Here is a 24,330-nt window from a genome sequence, read left to right as displayed (position 1 = left end):
AGTGATGTGACGTTTACGGTAACCGGTTTGGTCCTGTGAAAACGAAATTGGGAACATTTTGATGATGCTATATTTACATTAAAATAAACATTTTATTAATGGACTCTCTTTTCTCGGTGTAAGGAGTTGGGTGTGACCGATGACAGACTCGCTCCGCCCCGCCACAGCTGATGGAGGATGTCGTGAGTGGATCCTCCGGAGGTCGCTAGTGCTGTTCGTGGTCGGGTGTTCGCACTGGAATTTCTAATCGAGCTTCTCGCTCCCCCTCTTTTAAATTTATTTATTCTACTCGGTTTGGGCTTCTCTCCAGTTCTACTGTAGGGGCACCTTGTTTGCTTTCGAAAGCCCAACATCGCGCACTGTCCCCGGCTTTGAAGGAAGAAGTAACGGACGTGTGTGTTGATTGGAAGCATCCGTCTGGAGCTCGGCTGCTACTTCCCAGCATTTCTATTTTTCACTTCCCGCAACGCCCGATTCCCCCTTTCCTTGACTATCGCCTCACTTCTACCAGATTTTTTGGGGGTGTAGAATAATATCGATTTTGTTGAATTAAACTTGCTAACAAGTTGCTATGGGCTAACCAAGCTAGCATCTTCAAGAAACAAGAGGACTGTTTACTGACATCCTGTGTGCTTTTAAACCGGGTAAGTACATTTGTGTTGCTTGTTTATTATTCACATTTATTTTATGCATTTGTAAATATGCTCGCTACACCGCAAACTCCGCTTTTGTGTCTTTTAAGTAGATATAAGTACGATGTGATTTGCTGACGTCACTCGATAGAAATCAGTGGAATTTGTCACGGTACCGTGACCAGCTTTTCACAATAGTTTGTAAAATAAACTGCACAGAAGAGTCATCATAAGAATTGTAAAAAAAATACAATATTGTTTGGAGAAGTATCAAATCTGACATAACTGCATAGCATCTCTTCGTTGCATGTTTCTAACATCTAATGTGGCTATATTAGCTTACCAAAATATTAGAAACAGCTCTCAGCAGATGGCCTTCCCTGCAAATATTTTTGCAACTCTTCCATCGGACTTTCACGTGCTATATTTCACGTTTACGTTGTATCCCAACACAGACATCAGGGCCTTATAATTCTATAAAATCGCTAAGTATGTAGGACGTGTCGTGATTAAAGAGTAACCAAAGATGACTCACATTCCACCTTGTTGCCCTCATGTTGTAAATTTAGATATGGCTGCCTTGGGTTCATATATAACTCAAGGTCGTCATACGTCACCTTTTCATATTTTTATACCAGCTACTGTCAGTGAAAAGTGGATTTAATTCTGATCTATTGCGGTGCAAAGCGACGTGACATCAACACGTCAGCAGATACACGTGCCGCATGGCCTTGGTAGAGTGAGAAAGTTTTTGTGAAATCCACATGTGTGTTGTGCACACACCTGTCAGCTCCGCTTGTGGAACGTCACCTTGGCTGGAAATGTTTTTACAATCGGATTCCCCCACGGAGAAGCAAACAGCTGAATATCTCCAGACTGCACAACAACTTGCATTCAAGATCTCCGATGTGAGGGTGACTATCACTTTTTTTTTTTTTTTTTTTCCTGAGCAGGAGATCTTTGTCGACGTGTTTTCATATTTCATCCCTCACTATTCTCTGTGATACGAGACAAACAATTTGGTGCCTTTCCAACTTAAGTATTGTTTGTCATTGGTGTTGGTTGCAGTTCTGGTTTTGATGCGGTCTTTCTCGCCTAAGCTTTGTAATCTAACCTGTCTGCTTAGTATTATGGAGAAGCAACAGCATTGTGAGGAAGGTCTCATTTATTATATGAAACCAGCTTTCATTGGACCTCCATTCATTTCAATGAAAGGAAAGTGAAGACAACTGCAAGCAAATATGTCCCAGAGGAGTTGAACGCAAACAAGCATCTCTAAAAAAAAAAAAAAAAACTCCACGGGATGATTAGTTCATCTTAAACCAGGTTACCTTGATGTCTCCTACGCGTTGATGAAGACATTTTATTGACGATGTCATGTGAGATCATGAACTTCAATTATGTGCCTGCGTGTTGTGTAAGTACCCAAAGCTTCGTGTAGGTTGTTTTTACTTCTCTCTTCCCTCTCTCTCCATGCGGTCTCTCATCAAAGCTAAACTTAGCCTCGCTGATCACGTCTTCATTCCCTCGGTAAGTCCGCAGATGTTAAAAGACTGGAAAGTTGCGCTTGTGAAAGATTCTCTAACGAGTTTGGAAGTTCGCCAGCAGCTCCTCCAGCATCCTTCAACTCCCCCCCCCCCCCCCCCCTCGTCTACTCAAAATGATGAGCGTAGAAGAAGCTGGCAGTGATGGCCCCTTGCTTTAGACGGCTTAACTTCTCCAATCCTTGTGCGGCGGACAGAATGTGACAATTAAACGCGACCCTTAAATGCACTTTAATCTCATCAGTGGAGCTCAAGTGAAGGTCAGATAGCAGCAGACACTCGCTCGGGTGCTTCCGGACGACGGTGACATGATTTCTGCCTGACGCGTAACATGAGAACAGGAAGTGCTTGAAGCAAACGTGAAGCAAACGTAACGTCACCTCTACTTTGCTTCCCCTTGAAGCCAAATCTGGAAATTGAATGATTTATGTCACGGCGACTTTGTTCTTGTCCCCAAGCAGAATGTGACTCCCAGCCGTGCTACAGTTAAACATTTATGTCCCCACCAGACATAGAATACCGGTTCCCAGTCGGCGCGCTTGCCTCTCGGATGTTTTCTTTCACTTTTGATGCTGGTGGTAAGAGAATTGTTCACTCTAAGAGCCCCAGGGCTCTTTTTATATTTAGCTTTTTAAGTTTTGTGCTCTCGGGCGCCACGCCCTGCCCTCGTCTCTACTTGGCGCCGTCCTTGGCGTTTCATTGGATTAGCGTCGGTAAGCAACGGAAGCCCCGCTCAGCTCGGTGTTGTTTTCACTCGGTGCACATTAGGCCGGCGTCAGTGCTGCCTCATTCTATTAGCCGGCTCTACCGGCAAAACGTTAATCGCTTCACGGGGTGCACGACGGCCAGCCTGCCGGCCTTTCCGGATGACCAGATGCCGGCTGGAGGGCTTTCGCACACTTTGAAAGGTGAGAGGCCGAGTTGACCCTTTAGCTTTTTATTCAGCCATTTTGTTTGATCTTACTGTGTCTATTTAGCTGCACTTGTTTGCTATTAATGCAGGTGTGAAAAGTAATCGAGCTATTTGAATAATTTAATTGTTTCAATACTTAGTATAACTTTGAGTCGTCCAACTCTTGGCTATATTTCTTGTTGTCAGATTTCTGTTTCATTTGTCCTAGAAGGTGGGAGTGGCCAGAGGTTTGACAGATGGCAGACACGTTTTAGTGCCCCACCTCAGAATGTGTGTCAACCCGTTCGAGAATCATCGCTCGGCGCTGATGAGTTAGGCGACCCACATAAACGCCCATTCGGATGTGAACGAAACTCGTACGGTCAAACGGCAATTTGGACTCGTTGGGCGCAAAGACTTCAGGGGGGCAAGAGGCTTTGGAGGCGGCTCTGTCTCGCCTTGTTGACCTGATTTTATTTTTTTTTTTGGAGAGAGAGAGAGCATGTCTCTGCGTACTCGCGCTCACCCATGTGTGTTTATTGATGCGGATTAGGACGGTCAGACGCTTCAATGCCAGCGGCGGAGTGCGACTGATTGTCGACACGTGTGTTTGTGCATGGGAATGTGGGGCAGCACGACATCCACGTTGACCCCCATCCTCCCCCACGAACACACACACACAGATGCAAAGGATAAATTAAATATGGATTAGATTTCCTGAACTAAAAACACAATCATTGTTGACAGAAGTAGTAATAGACAATCTGTCAGTTTGGGAAAAAATATATATAAATATATAAGTGAAATAAATATTTATCATATACAAATTTGCAAACCGTGCTTCTTAAATGAGTCAGCATGAAAGCAGGTGGGCTGGATTTTGTTAGCAAGTCTTAAGTCACCTTGGAAAGCAGCCCCATGAATACTAAATGCTCTCTCTGTGTGGCGAGCAGGCTTTCAGACGCAGACATGCAAGCGCTCCATCCGTCCATCTCTGTCGCTTATGTTATTGTTCCGAGAATTCTCTCCGAGGTGGGATCGGCAAATGAAGCATTTGAGTCTTGCTTGCGAAACTAAATGTTTGCTATTTGTTTTTCCTTGCTCTAGCCGCACGTGAGTCCAGACTCATCAATGTCTCCTACGGCATCTGATGGAAGATAAAGTATCAAACGGCTCCGCCATGGTGTCAAGACTGCCCAAATTTGGCGGGCGCTCCACAAGTGCCGGCGCCGGACCCTTGACCAATGGTTCGTCCACCCAGGACGCCAAGACGCCTGCCGCTGCAACACGCCCAAATGGTACAATCCGAACGTCTCCCTTTTCCCTGAAATGGAGGAGAGATGAAGGGGCAGCCCCCTCCAGCCTCACCAGCCCGCCGGATGGAGGCAAGGAGAAGACGAGACAACTTCCCTCCATGCCGAAGGAGGCAAAGACTAGCTCCCCGGGGACGCCGATCATGCGGAGGTCAGCGCCGTTGGTGGTGGCGACATCGAGCCCCAAAGCCGTGCCCAAGCAGGCCTTAAAAGTCGCCCCCAAAGACGGCATCAAAATGGGTCAAAGCTCTCTCAACGGCATCCCCAAAGCAGACCGCAGCGATGCAGAGTCCCGCCTGGCACAGCCCAAGTTCTCCTCGGGCCCGCCAAGAAGCAGCTCCAAAGAACGCCTTTCCCAGTCCAGCGAAAGCCTGAAGACTCTGGAGCTGGACAAGATGGTGCGCTCAAACAGCTTCACGCATTTCAAACAGATTCCGTCTCCCAACAGCCAGCCCATGATACGTTCCTTCTCCTTCAACCGGGCCGTAGAACTGGCCAAACCTCTGGCCAACACTCAACTTCGACCACCGAGGAGCAGTTTGCTCAAAGCCCCGCAAGTCAGCAACGGACGCTTAAGTTTAGGACTCGGGGCTCTGCGCGTCGGCCACGGAGGGTCTGGATCTTCTGCTGGCGGGACCGGAGGTGTGCAGTACAGCCGAGCACCCGCGGCCGCCTCTTCGCTAGCGGCGCCGTCGACGCCGCCGGCGCCATCGACGCCGCCGGCGCCATCCACTCCCAGAGCTCTGAAGAAGCCGCTGCTCTCCACTTACGGTTTGAACAAGTTATTGGGGACGAGTGGCGGGTCTTTGGGCTTCAGGCAGGCCAAACCTGCACAGGCCAAGCAGCAGAAGAGCATACTTCCAGGCTGGGTTAAAGGAGCCATCAAAGCTTCACCCACTCCTCCAGGTGGAGATGCTGAGCCCACTGGAAAGGATGAAGAAGCAAACTGTCACGATGACACGGATCAAAATCCCACTCATGGAGGAGCAAAAGAAGAAAGCAGTGTGCTGCGGCCAAACTCCGATCAGGTTCTTAGTGACGGTCCGGAAGACATGTCCTTGTCTTCTGCTTCGTCCTTCGACAGAGGAAACACCAGTGAAGACTTTTTAGATGACTTGGACAGCATAGGGGATGTTTTCAGTGACGGCGACGCTCACGACAATAAGAAGACCAATTGCTTTCTCGATGAGACCACCGACTGGGATCTGGCAGGTAAATCAATCCAATCAATCAACCTCCAACATCCTCACGTTGAGCTTGGTTTTCTGATTTAAAAAAAAAAATCTTTTTTAACATTTCGTCCAGGTCACAATGACGAAAGCCCCATGCAGGACTCCCAAGGAGCACTTGTGAAGTCGGCCGTGGAAGGCGATGTCTGCCGAGCTTCATCCTCTGAGCTCTCGCCCTCCAACAGCTCCGGAGGAACCTACATGTGGGACGAAGAAGGTCTCGAACCTTTCGCAGGGCCCGGCGAGACGTATGCATCCGATCTGTATGACGACTCTGAGCTCAACAGCATGGTGAGTCCTACTCGGATGTAAAAGTGGTCATCATCTGCATAATTTGGCTCAGTCAAATTGTAATTATAGAGATTAGAGGACGACCTTGTGAACCGCTTAGCAATTGAACTGAGCGGAGCGATTACAATTGATTTGGTGAAAAGTTGGCCCAAAAAGCGTCCTAATGAGGTTGCTGCTTATTTTTGAACATTTGACCTGCAAAGAGATTTTGTAATTGACTCTTGATGTTAAATATTTGAAAGCCAGAAACCAGATTAATGGTACAAACAAACTAAATCTCGATTCCTCACTTTTAAAACGAAGACCAATCAATCCGTAACGATTCTAAAAAGTGCCGAACATCGCTTTCCGGTCGGCACTCCTCGCTCAAGATTTGATTGCCTGCCTAGCCACGACGCGTTCACCTCCTTCCTCATTAGGCAAAGAGGTTATCCCGGAGAGGAATGCTGCCCCAGCCGCAGCTCGTGCTTTAATAGCATTGCCAGCCGCTCACGTACCATGGCGCCGGATCTCGGGAACATGTAAAGAGCTTTCCGGAAGCCAGATTATGAATTGTATAATAAGCCGCGTCTTTGTAGCACTTACAGCATGTGATGTGGACGTTCGACTCGATCAAAGAGAGGGACAGAACGTTTTTGTTTTTCCAATAATGTGGCTAATTGACGACACAAATTGCTCATCAAGTCATCGTTAAGAGTCATTATTTAATGCGGTTATGATTCCAGCAACCTTTGCAGCCAATATATGGCACTATGTTGTTCATGGTCTTGTCAGAATGTAAAAAAAAAAAAAAAAATGCAGGCGTGTGGGATTGCGAGTGTGTTCTTTACTGCTCTCAGCATAACCAGCATGCTTATCCGATTAACAGTCATTTACTTTGTGCACTGTCATGTGATTTAGTTTGTTTTTGACACGCTTTTTTCAAAAAATTTAAGACATTATAGCCTTTAACCTAGTAAACTCTAAATATTAACATCAGTGAAGTTAGACATGCTGTAGTAATACAATCTGTCCACGGGGTGGCGATGTGCCTCCATAACGCTCCCACAAATCTCTGCCTGCATTTGAAATGGCTCCTTCTTTGTCTTTTGGGTATCTTTGGCTCTGACTCCGTGCAAAATGACTGTGTGGGCAAGCGCGGCTTAATCACATTTCCATGACGCTCCATTCACTGAGAGGGGTGGTGGGCATTTTAGAATGCACACATTATTGTTCGTGCAGTTTCAAATTTGACGACTTTCGGACTTTACTTGCCAAATGGATTCTGTTTGTGTTGCTTTTGTCTCACCCTAAGTATGATTCTGTATAGAAAGACTTGTAAAATGTTTTTGTCTAGAAAAGAAAGAAGCAAAAAGCATGTTCATCAACTCGCCACTAGATGGTGCCAAAGCAATGCCTACAGATTTGTTTCTTATACTGTGAAACAATGTAATTGAAAAAAATATAATTGTGTGGTTATGATGTGCCTGCAATGAGCTTCAAACGTTTTTCCTTTTTTTTTTTGTTTGTTTGTGATCCTCAGGATATCCTGAACAATCTGCTCAGCCCAGGGGTTGAAGAGGGGGATGACGATGACCTCATGCTGGACGTGGACCTCCCAGAGGACGGTTTGCATGGTGAGCTCACGCTCTTTGTTGTCCTGCAATAGAACATGGGCATCCATGCAACATCTGTTTGAACGTCTTTTGTGAGGTGTACGTGCTCGCCGAAGAGTTATTTATAGACTATTTGTCGCGCTACATATCACAGTTCGGCAACAAACCTGCATCGAAGAGGATGTTGCCAGCTGTCTGGAGCGTGTCGGCGCAAACAGATGAAAGCCGCACGCGCCATGAATATCGAGGCGCGGCGGCAGACGTTTTCATTGCCTAGACGGGAGTAATAAGGTGATCAGTTGAGCGCCTCTTTGTGCTACTTCACATCCCTGTGACGTCAGCACAATTGCAGCCTTTTGTTGTCGCTCTGTGAATGCCATTATATTACGGCCTCTTCATAAGTGGAGCAGAATGGCTTAATTGCAAGCGTCGAAGGTAATCGGGTCATGGTGATTGCGCCGGCAGCTCTATCACATGCGCGAGAGAATAAAGGCAGGAGGTTCAGAGACGTTGACCTCGCCCGTCGTCTATTATGACGATAATTCGCTTCTGTCAGCGCCGACGCAAACTCAGGTCGGCCGCTCCTGCCCGGCTTGTTTATCGCGACGGCTGATTTGGAATGTCTCTGACACAGCGCAACCTGCTACGTATGACGAGGCCTCCTTCGGGAAGCACCAAATCTAATCACGGATACGCCTCGGACAATACGTGCGCTAGTAGCTAACGGTGATGGAATATGTGAGGGTGTCAAACAAAAGATGGTCAGGGTGAGAATTGGGAGCGGGCAGAGGCTGTCTCACAGTTTGACCGGCCATACTGGAAAACATTTTCCCAAATTTGCCGATAGCCAACACGACCTCCCTCGCTCCCTATCTAGCGACACAAAGGTGAAAATGTTGCGCTTGAGTTGAAGCGGACGCGGAGGCGCCGTAATTCACTTGGGCGCTCGCTGCGCTGTCGAATTGGATTCCATTAATGCCGAGAGGCTGCTTTTTGTTTTGCCCTTACTCGTATCAGTTGCAACACCAAGATGACCTCAAAAGTGAATCGAATGAAGCTAACGGTGTCACATAGCGAGTGTGTGTGTGTTTTTTTTTTTTTTTTTTTTTATGGTGTTGCTGCGGGTTGCAGGCAGCTTCACTCTGCAGCCCGGCGTTGAGTTTGTAAACAGTCCCAGACCAGCAAGGGGATATTCACTCGGCAGGAATGTGACTGGCATGCCGCTTTCCATTCCTGCTCCTTTTTTGGCAAGTGTCCGTATTTATAGCCCCGCGTCTCGGGCCAAGTACCACAAGAGGCACGGTGAAAGTGAGACTGGGCTGAAGTAGACTATCTTAGACCCGGCCCCCAAGGCCGGGATGAAGAAGGCGGTATTGTTTTGCCGACGGAGTTTCCGCCGGCCCTCCCTTTGCTCCATTCTTGGTTTCCTCCCTGACTCTGCCACATAACAGGAAGAAGGCGAAAGGGAAGACTCGGGGAGTTAGATCAGAACCGGATGGGAAGCTCGCGTGTGACATTTTCTTTTAAGCCAGCGGAGGCCACAAAGTTTCCCCTAAAGTTGGACCAGCAGTCTCCTCCTTGGGAGTTCCCCTGAAGAAGAAGCTAGACTCGGGATTTTGCCTTCTGACTGACTGGGCCATCCTAAATTGGCAAACGTCTCCTCGCTGGAATATTGTTTGCCTCCTTTAACTACCGGGATTCTGCAAGGTTGCTGGAATGTAACACGTGACAATGAAACGGGCTGTGTGGTGACACTTTGGGTAAAGTATTTTAAGCAGCAGCATTTCCATGATGATGATGATCTTTTCTCGCTGTCTCCATTCTTTGCTGTAGGCCTGGCTTTTCTAAGGGGGGCGTCAGCCTCTGTTATTTGTCAGTTTTTCCCTTAGCCGTGGCTCATTTCTCAGCTCTACCCTTCCAAAGACTCGCTGTCCTTTTTGTTTTTTGCATTCTTGGAAATGAAACTGATTTTTTTTTGTGTGTGTGTGTTTGCCTAGCGAGGAGAGAGATGGAAAGATCATGATGCGCATGCTGATATTTTAGAGCATTTGGAATGTGTACAGACGTATTCACCGGCAGAAAATATGATAGTTTGTTGTTATGTGCGTGTCTGTTTGAAAGCTGCCTGAAAAACAAATTCCTACCTTGGCGCGTCTCATCTTTCACAACAAACTCAAACCATTTGCTTTAAAGGCAGTCACGATTTTCTTTTTCGCCACATCCTTGGCGTGCCTCACCGTGTTCTTAACTTTTGTGGTAGACTTTGACAGAATGTCCAACGGTGAGAGCGCGCCTCGTCGACAGGGACAGCGGCGTCGGCATCAACGCTGGACCGGACCCGAGCGCGACGGCAGGTTAGTGAAAAACGCACATTTGCATGGATTGCGGTTTCACAATATGACGACTTCTTTGTCCCTCAGGGCGCCGTTCTTCCATCACTACGATGGCCTCAAGTCTTCAAGGATGTCCTATCAAGCCCCCCACTCCGAAGCGAGGCGACACAACCATGCGCCCGTCCCCGATGAGCTCTCGCTGGAGCTCATGAGCCAGGACTGCAGCCTGGTCAAGAACCAACTCCTCAGGCTGAAAAACCTACTGCAGGTCCGACCCTCATTCTTCCATTGGCGTTTTTCCCTTTGTGCTTGCATGCCTTTGACGTGCCAGTGTGAGGAAATCAATAACTCAGTTTCTGTTGGAGGAATGAGAGGATGGTGACAGAGAGCCAGATCAAAAGGTGCTTGGAACGAGTTCTGTTGTTGTTGAATGACTCCACTCGCTGGCCGCTTGATTGGCCAAACCTTGTTTGTTTACAACCAAAATGATAGCCTCGCTCAGATGTTCCAGATTTTTCTGCTGCACGTGCATGAAAGCAAACTCGTGATCTAAACGCTTAACACACGCCACAGATTGCTGACTAGTGGAGAGAGAGAACAAAAAAAATCTGCCCAATAATTGTTACGCGTGCATCCTAAACGCCGATGAATGTGTGATCATTTGTCCATTAGCGCATTTACTCAAGCAGCAAGATGACATTTATGCTTCCTTGAGAAATAAACGTGTTGAGTATACTCTGAGATTGCACCACGGGTCTGTGTCATCGCTGCCTGGCAGTCCAAGGCCGGCGGGGTGGGGGGGCGGCATATGTGCGAAGGAGTAAAATTATTCCACCTCTCGACATTGCTCTCGAGGCGTGCCCTACAGCAACTGTCATTGATCGCTTCTCACCGTGTACTTTCTGCGCTTCCAGCTGGAAGACACGGCGGACTCGACAGCAAATGTTGCGGGGGAGATTGAAAGCAATTCCAATGGTGTAGCCCAGGTAAGAAAAACACAATTTGATCCAATCTCCACTCCTCTAGAAGCTGTCCACACACTGAGCATATGTGCACGTCTGCAGTTTGAGGAGCTGCTGAAGGAGGTGCACGCGCTCCGAGAAGAACTTAGGAGTCGAGACAAGACCATCGTTCAGCTCACTCTGCAGTGTCAGCAGCTGCAGCAGCATCAGCAGGAACAAGCGGTAAAACGGCCCCTTTATGGCTCCAACATTCTTTCCCCACATTTATTCCCTGGAAATGCTTTCTTAGATTTCTGGGTTCTTTCTTTATTTTTTTTTTTTCTTCTTCAACTTTTGGTGGAAAATGCTCACAGAAACAAAAAACAAAAAAAAAAAATTAAACTAAAAACTATATTAATATAGGATTCAAAGTACTTATTTGACATAAAAACATTTTCTTAGTTGTCAAATGGAAAATGTGGGGCAGAGTTTCCATGCGTATATTTAAAAACATTTCAAACGTGAACATTTTGGCTGTAATTCCAAATCGTCCATTCTGACTCCCCCCATCTTGCGTTAAATGGAGCACAGCCAAGTCTGAATCGAGACTCCCCCTCTGTCTGAAATGTCATCAGTACTTGCCGCAAACAATGCTGAAGTCAGAGGCGGACGGTGCAACTCTCCACGGCACCGATAAAATCGAGAAGTGGCCGCCGCAAGTTGCCTTGCGCCCACCGACCAATAACCTCGCTCCTGTTTGCTTTTAGCTTGCCCCATCCTAACACTCATTAGTGGTTTGAAGAGACTCTCCCTTGTTAGCCAAACAACTGTACGGCCGTCTGAGATATTCAAATTCGCGGCCGCAAATACCCAAATGTCAAATCCAGGCTTCGTGAGCCTTCCCAATTAGAGCTAGCACCTAAACAACTGGTTCTCCAGTCCCACGCAATATCAGCGCCCTCAACAGGCAGATAGGAAGGAAGGAGGAATGGCGGCATTGCATATGGCACCTGACGGAGTGAATTCAAAGAAGATTGGACTGAACAGAATTCCAATGATATCGGCTTCTCCATCAGGTGACCACTGCAGTTGGTGTGAACAAATGGGAAAAAATGCAAGAAATGGCTCTTATAATGTTTTGGTGTCCTGGCCAATGGTCACCAATCTGACATTTGCTGACTTAAAAGATGGTCCCGTTTTAGCGCAAAACTCTTGAGCCCTTGCTACAAGAGGTGATTTATCAGTTGGGAGTTGAATAAGGAGCTACAGTTGGGCTTTAACCAATAAAAACAAATCCTAAAAATGAATGGCGTGTTTTTATGACGCATATGCGGAAACTACTGCCACTCCATTAAATTGACACTAATTATGATGCAGCTGTTTTCTTCCACGATTTTGTAACTCCAAACATTTAAAAAAAACAATTTAATTTTGCAATGTCTGCAATTGGCCTCATCTTGACATGCAAGCACTTTGAGAAAGTAGCACACAGCCAAAAAGGATTTCGGACAAAGACATTTCAGGCTGTACATTATTTAATAGATGAGTTTAGGTCAGCCTCATTGCTCACTCGACTCGTTAAAACACAAAACGACACGAGCCTGCTTTCACTAGATTTCCTTTGTTCTCTTAAAGATTTAGGTTTGCCTCCCGAGCAGCACAGGCAATTATTGCTGAGCTAGTTATTCGATCCAGAAGTCCATGTTCACGTAATCCCCTAGTAAAATCAACTTCTCTCATCCGGCCTTTTTTTTTTTTTTTTCCCCCAGCTCGCTCGAGAGCGTCAGGTGCGGTGCCAGTGTCCAAGGCAGAGGGCGCCGTCACTTCTGCGACCGCCGGGAGACAAGCGACTGCAGCGCCCGTGTGACAAGGCCACCCAGACCCATTGGAGAACCCCCGGTCACGCTGTGAGTCCACATTATCCACACCCACTCACTATTCCTTTTATTTTCTTAGCTTCACTATTCAATGTGCACCACACACAGAGGCCGGCAGTCCTCTCCACCACAAATCGCTGAGTCACTCGTCAACTTTTGTGTTTGGCACGGGGTGCCAAGCTTTGACCTCGCAGCCCAGGACGCTTTATGAGCTTGTCAGCCGGCTTGTCACACGTTTAATAACCGGGGCGGGCTGCGAGGCCGCTGTTTGTGTTGCGGAGGGGAGGAAAAAAATATGGAGAAGATGAATGAGTGAAAGAGGCAGACGGGAAGTGTCGTGATGAGGTAGAAGTGCTAACGTGCTGACAGATTATATGTAGGCTAAAATATAGCCACTTTGTTTTTCCCAGACTTCTAAAAGTCCATGAAGGCCATTTATTCGTCTAAAAGCCGTTCCAAAAGGGTCTTTGCAGAGCCAGCTGCTCGGTCTCTGATAAACTGGAGTGGTTGAGCTTCCGAAGCACACGCTGTGCCCCCCCGCCTCCCCCCGCCACGCACAGCATCGTGTGGTTTCACTGTTACCGGGGCGACCGGCAAGTTGAGTTCACTTGCTCTCAGTGGGGATCCTGATAAGATCTAACCGCGTTAACAAAGTTGTACGATAACATGAGAAAGTTTGGACTTGACTAATGTTGAGAATTCTGATTAGCTCAGGTAGGCTCCAGAGGACTAACGCCAAAAAAAAAAAAAAAAAAGTACAATGGACGTTGAATTCATTTATGAGCATTTCTATCATTTTCTCAAGTTTTTGCCAACAAATCCCCAGTCAAGCCATTCCCATCTGCCCGCAGTCTATTTCAGTCCAAATTTATGTCGGGTACAATTTAGACGTTTGTGGGACAAACGGCGGGAACAGTTGTCACAGCGGGACGAGTCGCTCTAACTGCCGCTTAACCTTCAATTGTAGCGGAGGGAGAAAAAAAAAAAACAATATTCTTGAATGACTCCCAGAGGCAATCATGAGCGTGGGGGGGAAATGTTTTTGCTGCTCACTCAGATGTTCAGCAAACAAAACGGGAGGCTGGTGCGATAGCTGTAATTTGGGATGTAGGGCATTACGCGTGCGTTTAAATATAGCGCCAATGAGATACTCCTGCAAATTGGAACGGGAGCTACGTATCAAGATTTAGCTTCGCACATTTTTATTCATTTGTCTTCTATATGTTCATTAGTATGTCCTCCAAAGTGTGTTGGGGCAACAAGTCCCTCTTCTTTTCGAGCGATTGTGCCAAACATGACCAAAGCCAAGATGATAAACGCGGCCTTGGATTGATTTGAAAGCATCCTCTCACTTGCTCTCATGTCATCATCTTCTTTGATGAGCTTGATGTCGCCATGACACATTCATGAAAACATGTGCACGGAAAATGGGAGTCAAAGTTGAGTTGGTGATTAGCGGGAAAATTAGCGGCCAAATTCTTGATGTGATGTAAGATGACAGTCAAACCTTCCCGTCTTTGCTTTTGAATTTGGGTCCTGTTTGATCAGCTTCCACCATCTGCTGATAGGTCCTTAGCAAGAGCCTCTCAAATATTCACAGTTCCAGCGTTAACAGCTTCTTCCTTGACAGTCCCGTCCGTCATTGTTCATGGGTGCAATAAAAATATAATAGAGCACAGGATGATCATGTATTCTTACACCACTGGATGAGCGAGTTCTTTGCGTGACGTTTTCAACCTTGAAATGCCAAACGTCCGGGGGGGGGTCGTCAACCATTTAGGGAAGTGCTAAAAGCGTTGCTGCTCTTCTCGAATCACACACATCTATTGCAAGGAGATGGAGGAAAATATTGCTCGCCAAAGCCCCCCCCCCCCCCCCCCACACACACACACACCTTCTTGTTAATGAAGGCTTTCCGTGTGTTCATTGACAAAAGTGAAGGTTCCATCCTTCCTCCAGCAGAACTCAGCAGGAGGACCCCCGCCTCTCCCGGGAAGTCAATTCATTTCCTTTCTCGATTTAAGAAGAGTTTGATTTGCCGTCCCGACGTGATGACCGTAGTGCTGTCTCACTTTTCATCTCTCCGGGGAGACTGTTTCTCTGTGTTCGTGTGTATGTGTGTGTGTGTAAGCTCCTTGCAATCATTAACTGCGCACACACACACACAAAAACTAGATGGACACAAATGTAGGTGAAAATGTGTCTCCACCTGCTGTCTGAACTTGTGCAAGCCGTCATGTCAGCTGTCAAGTTGACAGCTGACATCTGTGGATGGAAATGTGATTTTTTCACTTGGTCAGAGGAAATGTGCGTTTGCCCGTATGTGCTTTTGTTCATCCTTCTGCCGAGTGTGTGTGCGTGTGTGTGTGTCCTGCTTCGTCATGCCTTTTTTGTCCTGTGTATTTTCTCTCTGCGTAGGGTGTGCTGCCCACCCCCTCGCCGCCCCCGTGGCAGGCACAGCACCAGGCCGTGACCTGTTCTGGCATGCCCCAGCGCAGACAGAGTGAGTCACTAACACGCTAAACTGCCTATTTTTTTTTTTTTTTTTTTACCCTCTGTCACCGGAACAGCCATTTAAAAGCGCAAAGTCATCTCATCCCGCAATTTCCTGGCTTCATATTGTTTGTGTGCAGATCATTTTTGTTTCCCTGAACTCACGCTGAGGTCCGTCGCCTATCAATTATTCTGTTATCGACCGTAACGCCCCTTTATAGCAAGACTTTTAATCCGTTATCAAAATAAAAAACCAAGCCATACTCTGGTTCTACCGATGGTTACGCAAAGGATATCAAGAACAGAAAATGAACGTGCCAGCAGCTGAAAAGTCGGAAGAAAAACATAAAAGCCACACAGTGCTCTTTTCAATCAGGAGGGAAGGGGAAATAAATGCGGCACATTGTTCAAACACCTCAGGTTATTTCAGCATCGACGAATGCACTTGAGATCTTTATTTTTTTATACATCAGCATTTAAAAAAAAAAAAAAATTGACAAATGCATCACTGCTGCATTAATTCTCCCAACACCGGTGGGAGTGCAGTGCACTCTTAAGCGCTAAAAAAGAGGTGGGAGCTACCCGATTTATTTTCACATAAAAATGACCTCGACCAAGTGTTAGAATCAACACCAAAATGACCCCCCCCCCCCCCCAAACCTTAATCTACCTCATCTAAATCATCATTTCGAATTTTATCTATTGTTTATTTGGTACATTTGCCTCTTTGTGACATTCTGCTAAACGTGAAGTAATCCTGTTGTGGAATTTGTTCCAACCTCAGCAAAGTCTCTTTGCCTTCCTCTTCGCTCTTCTCTGTGACTCCTTCATCTTTTAACGCCTCCTCTCCTCATCTTCCCCTCTTAACTCTGCCTGCCCACATGTAATGACTGTGGCAAGGAGTGGAGCACCTAGTGCAGTACTTCACTGACCGGGCCTGGTACAGTAGAACTTCTCTCTAACGTCTTAACCGTCAAGCATGCCCTCTTCCATCTGCATGCATTTGGTGCGCTCACTTTCAATTTAGGATTTATTTATTTTCCCAAGTCTTCACTGTTTTGCATTCATTTTGTGCGTTGTTTGGATCAGGGCAAAAGTATTGGGACACCATTGCACCTATAAGCAAGGGCAAATGAAAGCAGTAGTGTCCCAAGACTTTTGTCCATATAGGGGGTCTTCAGTTTACAACCTAAGCAGAATTTTCTACTAAAGTCGGAATGTTGCCTATCACTAACCTTTGCAAACAGATGTAAAGTAATAATTAGAGCAAATAATGAATTGTATTTAAAAAAAAACACTTTAAACAGAGACCCCCTGTTATGCTGCTGTTGATTTTTTCCATGTCATCAAATGAAGTCAAACACAGCATGCGTGGTTTTGCTTGTGCGTTTACGTCACATCCTCCTTTCGGAACACGTCGATTGTGTCGTCTTTCCAAGAACAAACGTGCCGTCGGACGCGACTGACTCACTAAAGCAAGCAAGTGCTGTGCTCGGGCATCCGTGTCGCCATTCTCACAGCCACATTTAAACAACGCTCTGGCCTCCTCCAGCTCAGAAACACGGTGCTGCCTTATTGATTAATTGATTGATTATGTGTCGTAATGACCCACCTCCTCATCGTCCTTTGGGAGATTTTATTAATTTTTAATTTTTAGTCATTTTAGTCTTAGTTTAATAACAATAACACACATTAAAAAAATAGATTTGTCAGGTGCAAGTATAGTGTAGTAAGGTAAACTAAAGTACAATTTCCAAATGACCCAAGGTTCATGTAATATGTGGTATGAAGCATACATTTTTCAACATGATATGCGCCGGTGTACCAGCAGGTGGTGCTGTGGTCCCGGACATCCAATGACCAGCCTGTCGTCTGTGGAGCATAGAAACAGGAGGCAGTGGCCTGAGTAGCCAGCACACAAACTCGCATCTTCACACATCCTTAAGAAATGGCTGCGCTAAAACACACTTCATGTTGTTAATAGCTTCAGATCGCTTCAGGCCGTTTCAGAGTCACAGCGAAAAATAAAGCGCCCGCCTGTGCCTTAAAGAATCCCCCTTCAACACGACTAAGTAGGATCTCATCCCCGCAGCGGGGTCACGGGTCATCGGGAAGCTGTATTTATGCACTGCCAGATGAACGCTGATGGTGCAATGTTGGCTTTTATTCTGACCCGAGCATCTGCGCCATCGCCTCTTGTTGACTGGATTTATCTAATAAGCCTCCTCGGCTTCCTCGCGGGGCCGCCTGAGCGCTTGCGAGGAGGTCAGAGATACCTCATAGCGCCAAGCGTCCGGTGGGAATGCGTCCGTGTCAACCGGGTCACAGGTGCGGCGGTGTGCTTTACCAGCTCATCATCGCAGACTCAATTGTGTTGGCGGCGGGTCATTACTGAGTTGAAGTGACAAGTAAACAAGATGAGAAATCATGAAACTATCAACCACTATTTTATTTTATTCATCAAGTGGAATCTCATGATGCTATTCTCCGCGTTGTGTTTACAATTATATCCAACAATATGGTTTGCGTATTAGCTATTGGTCTAACTGATGATTTTGCATATTTTTATGTACAGGATGTAGACAAAAAAAAGTTGACCTGATACCAATTTCAACAATTAGCACAACATTGGATAAGCACCTATCACAAAAAAAAGATGCAACAGGAAGTCGGCCATTTTGCTTTGAAGCAGCCATTTTGGGCAAATTCCAGCGCTGGTTCTTGGCCAAATCCAAATGAGCGCCAATTAGCACCAGGTGTCGTCGACAGATGGATGACGCTAAATTGCCAAGCTGGTTTTTTTTTTTTTTTTTTTTTTTTGCCTAAGCCAGAGTCAAAGATTTGCTGTGGAAAAAGTGCGTGTGACAGCTTCAGTTGGTTTTCCTGAAACCACAACTTGGAAAAAACAAACAGATGGCCAAACATTTCCTTTCACATTGATTTTTTTTCCAGCAACTATTCAGGTCTATGATCATCTAGTATTGATGATGTTGTGAGCTGCGTACAGGCTACTTTGCAAAGTTGTCTTACTTTGGTTACTTAGCAGCTAATGCTGGAGGGCAATCGTCGCCCATGCAAAATATCAACGATGCTTCCATGATGTGAGAATCCTGACACATTTTCCACTGAAAAAGTGTGTGAGCACTTTGTGAGTCAGGCGCCTTTGCGGTCCTCTGACTCGGTCTGCGATGGCCCGTCACAAAGCGCCTCGAAAGACGTGAATTGCACGCCAAGGTTACTCCTCCAAGTGCTGAGTCAAGGCTTCCTCTGTGACTTTGTCTCTCCTGTTCCAGGAATAGTTTGGTGACTGGCAGCTGTGATGCAAATAAACAAGTGAAAGAAACAGAGACTTTTTAATTTTCTTTTTGAGTTTTCTTTTGCAGCTGTAAAAATATTCAAATGTCTGCGCGACATCAAAAAAAAAAAAAGTGTCATTTCTGGAGCAGCATCTTAAAACATCTCCAAGTCTGCCTCGTTATGCTCTTTCATGACTATTTCATCCTCATTTTTTAATCCTTTGGATTTTTCTTTGCTTTTTCCTGCAGCTTCAAATACCTTTCAACTTCAGCGAGCGTTTCCGCCCGGGAAGACCAGTAAAAATTCTCCCCACCGAGGCCCGCAGTGACCAGACGAAGGACACGAGGGCCCGTTTTGACGCCGACGCTCCTCTCGATGACCTCACGTCATATGTGGCGGACCTTCTACGGCCGAGTCAGTGTCCAAGCTCGCCTGCGGCCACGTGGCATGACCCGGTCGCCGCCGCCGCCCCGTCCCTCCGTGGCGAGGGCGCGTCACTTCCCGCTGTCAAGCCGCTCAGACACTCGTCATCCTCCGAGACTTTTGCTGGCAAGACGAGGCAGCTGCCCCCGCCGACCAGAGGCCTTCCTTGCTTTAACAGCGGCCCCCGGCAGCAAGTCTTCAGTTCGTGCGGCACCTCGTCGCTTCTGCTCCGCCGCATCCCGGAGCCCCGTGGTGGCGCAAACCCAGAGAACGCCGACCGGGAGCCGCTCAAGGAGACGGCCAAGATGATTGCCCCTTTGGGTCGCTCGTGTCTCCCCAAGCCAAAGATTCCCTGAGAAGCCTCATGCAGCACAGAAAAGAGAGGAAGATGGCCGCTGCAGCGCCACTGAATATGTAGAATATGTAGCAAGATGAGCAACGCAAGTCCACAGCCTGTAAGTCCGCATTCATGTCACTTTTACAAATGTTTAGTGCAGGGGTGGCCAAAGTGTCACTCCATTTTTTTAATGTATTGCAAATGTATTTATTCATTTTTCTTAATTAGTTTCAATAATTAGTTCATTCATAGGCTGTAAATATTACAATGCAACAAAAAAAATCGCAAGTCCATTATTTTAAAATTGTCTTGATAATATTTCAGTTTGGAAAAAAAATGCTCTGCACGTGCTTGTGCATGCACGTTAAGCAAAAACTGACGGCAACTTCCACTAACAACCCGGACTAAATTGACCTCCTCCCTGACTCCTTGAATTCTAAAATATATATATATATTTAATTAAGAGTTTAGTGTTAGAATAAACGATTTGAAATGTTTTAGCAAATTTTTATTTCACCTCACACAGCCCATCTGTTGTGTTTAAAAATTAAATAGCGGCCCTGAGCACCAAAACCGGCCCGTTTCTGGTTTAGTAGGTGCCACTCACAAAAGCCCCCTTCTGCTCTTTAACTTAGTTGCTCGATTCACAACGACACAATATTGCTTGCCCTCGCTCGACCGCGCCCTCCGTCCCGCGGCGGCTGGCCGTTTTCAAGGTGGCACAGACGCGACCTTTACAGTGTAGCTGAAGGGCCGCGGGAGGTCGAGCGTGGAGGCTAAAAACAAGTTGTGCTGGACAAAGTGAGTCATGGCACAAAAGGTGGATTAGGTGTGGGAGACAAAGCTGTCTTGCAAAAAGAACTCATGTGTGGCTACTCTGCACCGCCGTGTGTGTGCCCAGTAGAAGAAAGCAGCACTATAAAGTCACTAATGAGATCCAATACGAGACCCGCTCTGCTTTACAAAGACATCCGTCCATCCATCCGTATTGTATAGCCCTTGTCCTCATTAGGGAAGCGGGTGCGCTGGAGTCAATCCCAGCTGACACCCCGGACTGGCTGCCAGTCAATCGCACGGCGCAAATGTCAGTGGAAAGCCGTTTGAGCTCAAAATCAATAAATTAATAGTAATGATCAACATATCTATTTTAATGTTGTAGTCATAGTGAAAAGCAAAAAAAAAAAAAAGTGTCAAGACTACTGTGCTATAGTGTCTTACCGGTGAAGACAAAGTGTTTCCGTCACTGTGTGCCTAATATTATGGTTTGTTACTCGGGATTATCCATGCCACTTTTTTTTCCTGTACGAGTACCGCTCACCAATCCGACACCTGTTGTAGTTTTGATGTAATTTTATATGAAACAATGAATTTCTGTCAAACTGCCACAGTGTAGCGCCACCCAGTGGTGAGGAGGACTTGTCAGATTTATTTTTTTGCCTTTAGTATCTTTGGTTGGGTACCAGCATCCACCACGAGTACCCGATACCTTTAAATAAGGTCGGTACCGACACCTAGTGTTGTCATTCGCCCATCCCAAGTTGTTTCGCCAGACGACAAATGACTAATTTGTAATCATGCAAATATCAGCTAACAGGACTTCATTAAGGTGCTTGGCTCTCGCCTCCATCTGTCGACTAGAATCTGGCACTTTTTTTTTTTTAATTGAATTCTGTTTATCTCCTCCCCACACTTTTTTTTTTTTTTACTGTCAAACGCTCCCTCGCACGTTCCCGCATGGCGATCAGTGGTGTGTTAAGAAGAGCCACTGACAGGGACTCTGCTCTCTTCACTGTCGGGGCCGCGTGACCGCTCGCCTCTGTACGCCTCCGGCAGGGACCACTCGGCTGCATCCCCTCCACATAGACACACACACACACATAGACACATACACACATGCACGGGCCCTGTGACACAACTAGAACGGACGTGAAAGGGAACACACAAGCACACGCACACAAGACCCCAACAGACATAAGAGCGGAACCTCTGAAATCGAACTCAATCAAGGCAGCTTTATTCATAAAAATGAATAATCTAAACACGTAGCAGCAAAGCAGTGAAATAAAAATAAGTTTACTGAAATTACTAAAAGAACCTACAGCACAAGAACATTATTACACAAATGCTCTAAAAGGCCATAATAGGATCATGTATCATTTAAAAACATTTTTAATTTGGGCTAACTTTAGTTGTGTTGGCAGCTCATTTCATTTGAGTAATTCTCATTCTGGTGCTAAGCCATTCAGTCATTTATTGACTTGGAACATAATTTACTTTTAATTTTTGTTTTAATTCACTTTTAAAGGCGCAGAGACCTTGAACTGCTCTACACCATCAGTGACTTTTTTTGGGCTACTTTTCCTCCAATATTCAGGTTCCATTGAAAGTAACCAACCGAATGGGAGGATTTATGTTCAAATAGCCGCTGGATGTTTCAACTGTATTCCAAACCGAACAAACAAATCCAGCACAAAACGCCCAAAATAAATAAAAATGGAGGGTGACGCAATGGGAGAGCTAGAGAGCAAACTTCAAACGCAGCCCGTGAAGGTGTTTGGATTACAGAGGGGGTGAGGCGGGGTAATATGTTTGCACATGAGGTGGAATATGTTTGTTTGGATGCGACGTGCTCCAAGAGGGGGTATCGACCTCCCCCGCACACCCCACTTCACCCCACTTGGCCTTGTCACTCATCGCTCGCTAATGCCAACCCAGAAATCAATGCGGCATGTTTGTGTGTGTCAAAGCTGCGTCTGCCCACAGGGCGGGAAGGCAAACACGGCGCACGGCACCAAGCAAGGCCAACGGCGTCCTTCTCCCCACCGCGTGCCGCTCTAAAGCCCTAATCTCCAAATCAATCCCCTCGCTAAGTTTAAAAGTGCGGCCAATCAGTCTGGCTCCCGCCGAAAGCACAAAGCCTGAAAATACTGTCGATCAATTCTCACGCTGGCGCGAGGGCCGAGATTGGCTAACTTGTTTTGGACTGTTTTTTGTTAGTTGTGTTAGCGGCGTTTTGCACAAGGAGGAAAAGCATCAGAGGAAAGCGGGTTGTCGTGTGATGGTTTGCGACGGCATCGGTGTAGTTAACGCCGAGTTATGTCGTCTTACCTAACCCGCAATTGGCAGGCATTGAAGCATACTTGCACTTTTTGAGCTCTGCTTTGACCTCAAATTGGCTGCAGAAGTCACTGCTATTTAATTCTGATTTATTTAATTTATTTAAGAGCCACAAATTGTGTAAAAATCTTGTGAAATTGCATCTCAGTTCTGACAGGTATTACTTGGACCAGTTTTACACTAAAGGCCACCTTTAATTTTTTTTCTCTCCAAGTAATGTTACAGCAGTAATAGTAAAAAAAAAAAAAAAAGTTAACATTTTTTTTTCATTAACGAATGACTGACAAGGTTTAATACTGACAGCTTGGCGATTAAGTGTTGTCTCTGAGTGAAAACACAAATAATACTTATAACTTTGTCCATATGGGGTCTCGCTTCTGCTGTTCAATTTGTAGATATGCTCATTGTCAAGTCACGACAATTAACCAATAAACAAAACCATAGGCCATAATCTAGCATTACATACTGACATGCATGTGGACGCTGGCCGTGCAATATTGTGAAAAATGACTAACCCAATGCACTTTAACAATATTTAAAATGTTAATTAGAAGGTTTGGCATCCGGTGAGAGGTCATACGTATGCGTGTCTGTCTTTTCAGTGCTTTCACACGGACTTACTGTAAACGGGTAATACGAACTCTACTGGTTCTATCACTGTGGAAATAAACTATAATTTTGAAACACATGTTCTCGTATTCGTTTTTGGAGTGCCTTCCCACCTATCCGTCAAGCGTGTGTGTGTATATAAGCATATATATATATATATATATATATATATATATATATATATATATATATATATATATATATATATATATATATATAAGCATTGTTTGTTTGTGTATTTTAAATATGTGTGCATTTTAAATATGTTTCAATCCATATAATATTGCGCACACATTTTGAACATAACCATGTAAGCCACTGACAGCAAATCCATGCAGCAGCAGAAGTTGCATTAATGGTGAGTATTATAACATTATTTAAAAAAATAAATTCAGAGGCTTATTATACTGACATTTAGTTGAATTTATTTTTAAAATATATGGCTCTCACTGAAACAAATATTTTGCTTTTATGGCTCTCTTTGTCAAAAAGGTTCCCGCCCCCTGTTCTAAATGATAAAATCTAATGATGACTGAGGCTTGTGTGAATGCCTATTGAGAGATTATCATCAGATGTGCCACGGGAAATTATCCAGTTTCATTTAATTGCTCTGAGAATGATTTATTTACCAAAAATAATGTGTCTTTGTTCAACTATCGATGCTGGCGACATATAATGACCAGCAGTATTTCATGATTAAAAACATGAATCATTTGTCTAACCCAGTGTTTCCCAACCTTTTTTCATTCACGGCACACCTTTTCATTGGAAAAAAATCTCGAGGCACACCACCAACAAAAATCTGTTAAGTGTTACACCAGCTTCTATATTAAAATGAGTTATATTACAACAAAAGACGTAAAGTTCTATTCCTATATATGTATGGAGAGTCGAATAATTGAATACAAATAAGTATTAAATATTCTTTAAATTGTATTTCTTTTGTAAATGAAAGTGACAGTTTTTGAAAAAAGGTTTTAGTGTAAGGCAGGGGTGTCCAAGTCCAGTCCTCGAGGGCCGCATTCCTCCATGTTTTCCAAGTTTCCCTCGTTCTGCAGGAGCCTGATTCAATGATCAGGCTCCTGCAGAACGTGAGGATGAACTGATCATTTGAATCAGGTGTGTTCAACGAGGGAAACTTGGAAAACATGTAGGAATGCGGCCCTCGAGGACTGGACTTGGACACCCCTGCCTTACACTGAGTGCCAAAAGTCCCAATGATCGTGAGCAGCAGGGGGGGGCCCCATTTCAACCCCTTACTCTGAGTGCCAAGCAGGGAAGAAATGGGTACCATTGTTATAGTCACTGGTATGACTCGGCAGGGGTTTGAACCCACCACCTCCCAATCTCAGGGCGGACACTCTCCTCTTAGGCCACTGAGCTGGTAAACACTTGTATTGTAGTATA

General features: G+C 45.6%; 1 protein-coding gene across 6 annotated transcripts; it reads left to right on the top strand.

Annotated features, from left to right (window-relative positions):
* Positions 1–155: 155 nt before the first annotated feature.
* On the top strand, positions 156–23,002 carry ccser2a (coiled-coil serine-rich protein 2a). Of its 6 annotated transcripts, XM_049736513.2 has the most exons (12): positions 156–644; positions 4,176–5,593; positions 5,687–5,901; positions 7,424–7,517; positions 9,757–9,850; positions 9,917–10,097; positions 10,744–10,815; positions 10,894–11,013; positions 12,540–12,677; positions 15,066–15,150; positions 16,041–16,080; positions 18,686–18,881. In XM_049736513.2, the coding sequence occupies exons 2-12, from the start codon at positions 4,219–4,221 to the stop codon at positions 18,735–18,737; spliced, it is 2,466 nt and encodes an 821-aa protein (XP_049592470.1). In that variant the 5' UTR covers positions 156–644; positions 4,176–4,218; the 3' UTR covers positions 18,738–18,881. The 6 variants fall into 6 exon arrangements, with proteins under 6 accessions (XP_049592470.1, XP_049592469.1, XP_049592471.1 ...); XM_049736512.2 differs by lacking the exons at positions 15,066–15,150; positions 16,041–16,080 and adding an exon at positions 1,423–1,546 and having other exon boundaries at positions 157–644; positions 18,686–23,002; XM_049736514.2 differs by lacking the exon at positions 16,041–16,080 and having other exon boundaries at positions 157–644; positions 18,686–18,914.
* The last annotated feature ends 1,328 nt before the right edge of the window (positions 23,003–24,330 follow it).

The sequence above is a fragment of the Syngnathus scovelli genome, chromosome 12 (assembly GCF_024217435.2).
Source record: "Syngnathus scovelli strain Florida chromosome 12, RoL_Ssco_1.2, whole genome shotgun sequence".
Lineage (NCBI taxonomy): Eukaryota > Metazoa > Chordata > Actinopteri > Syngnathiformes > Syngnathidae > Syngnathus > Syngnathus scovelli.
Note: the sequence above shows the minus strand (reverse complement) of the source record. Positions and strands in the feature narration are given on the sequence as shown.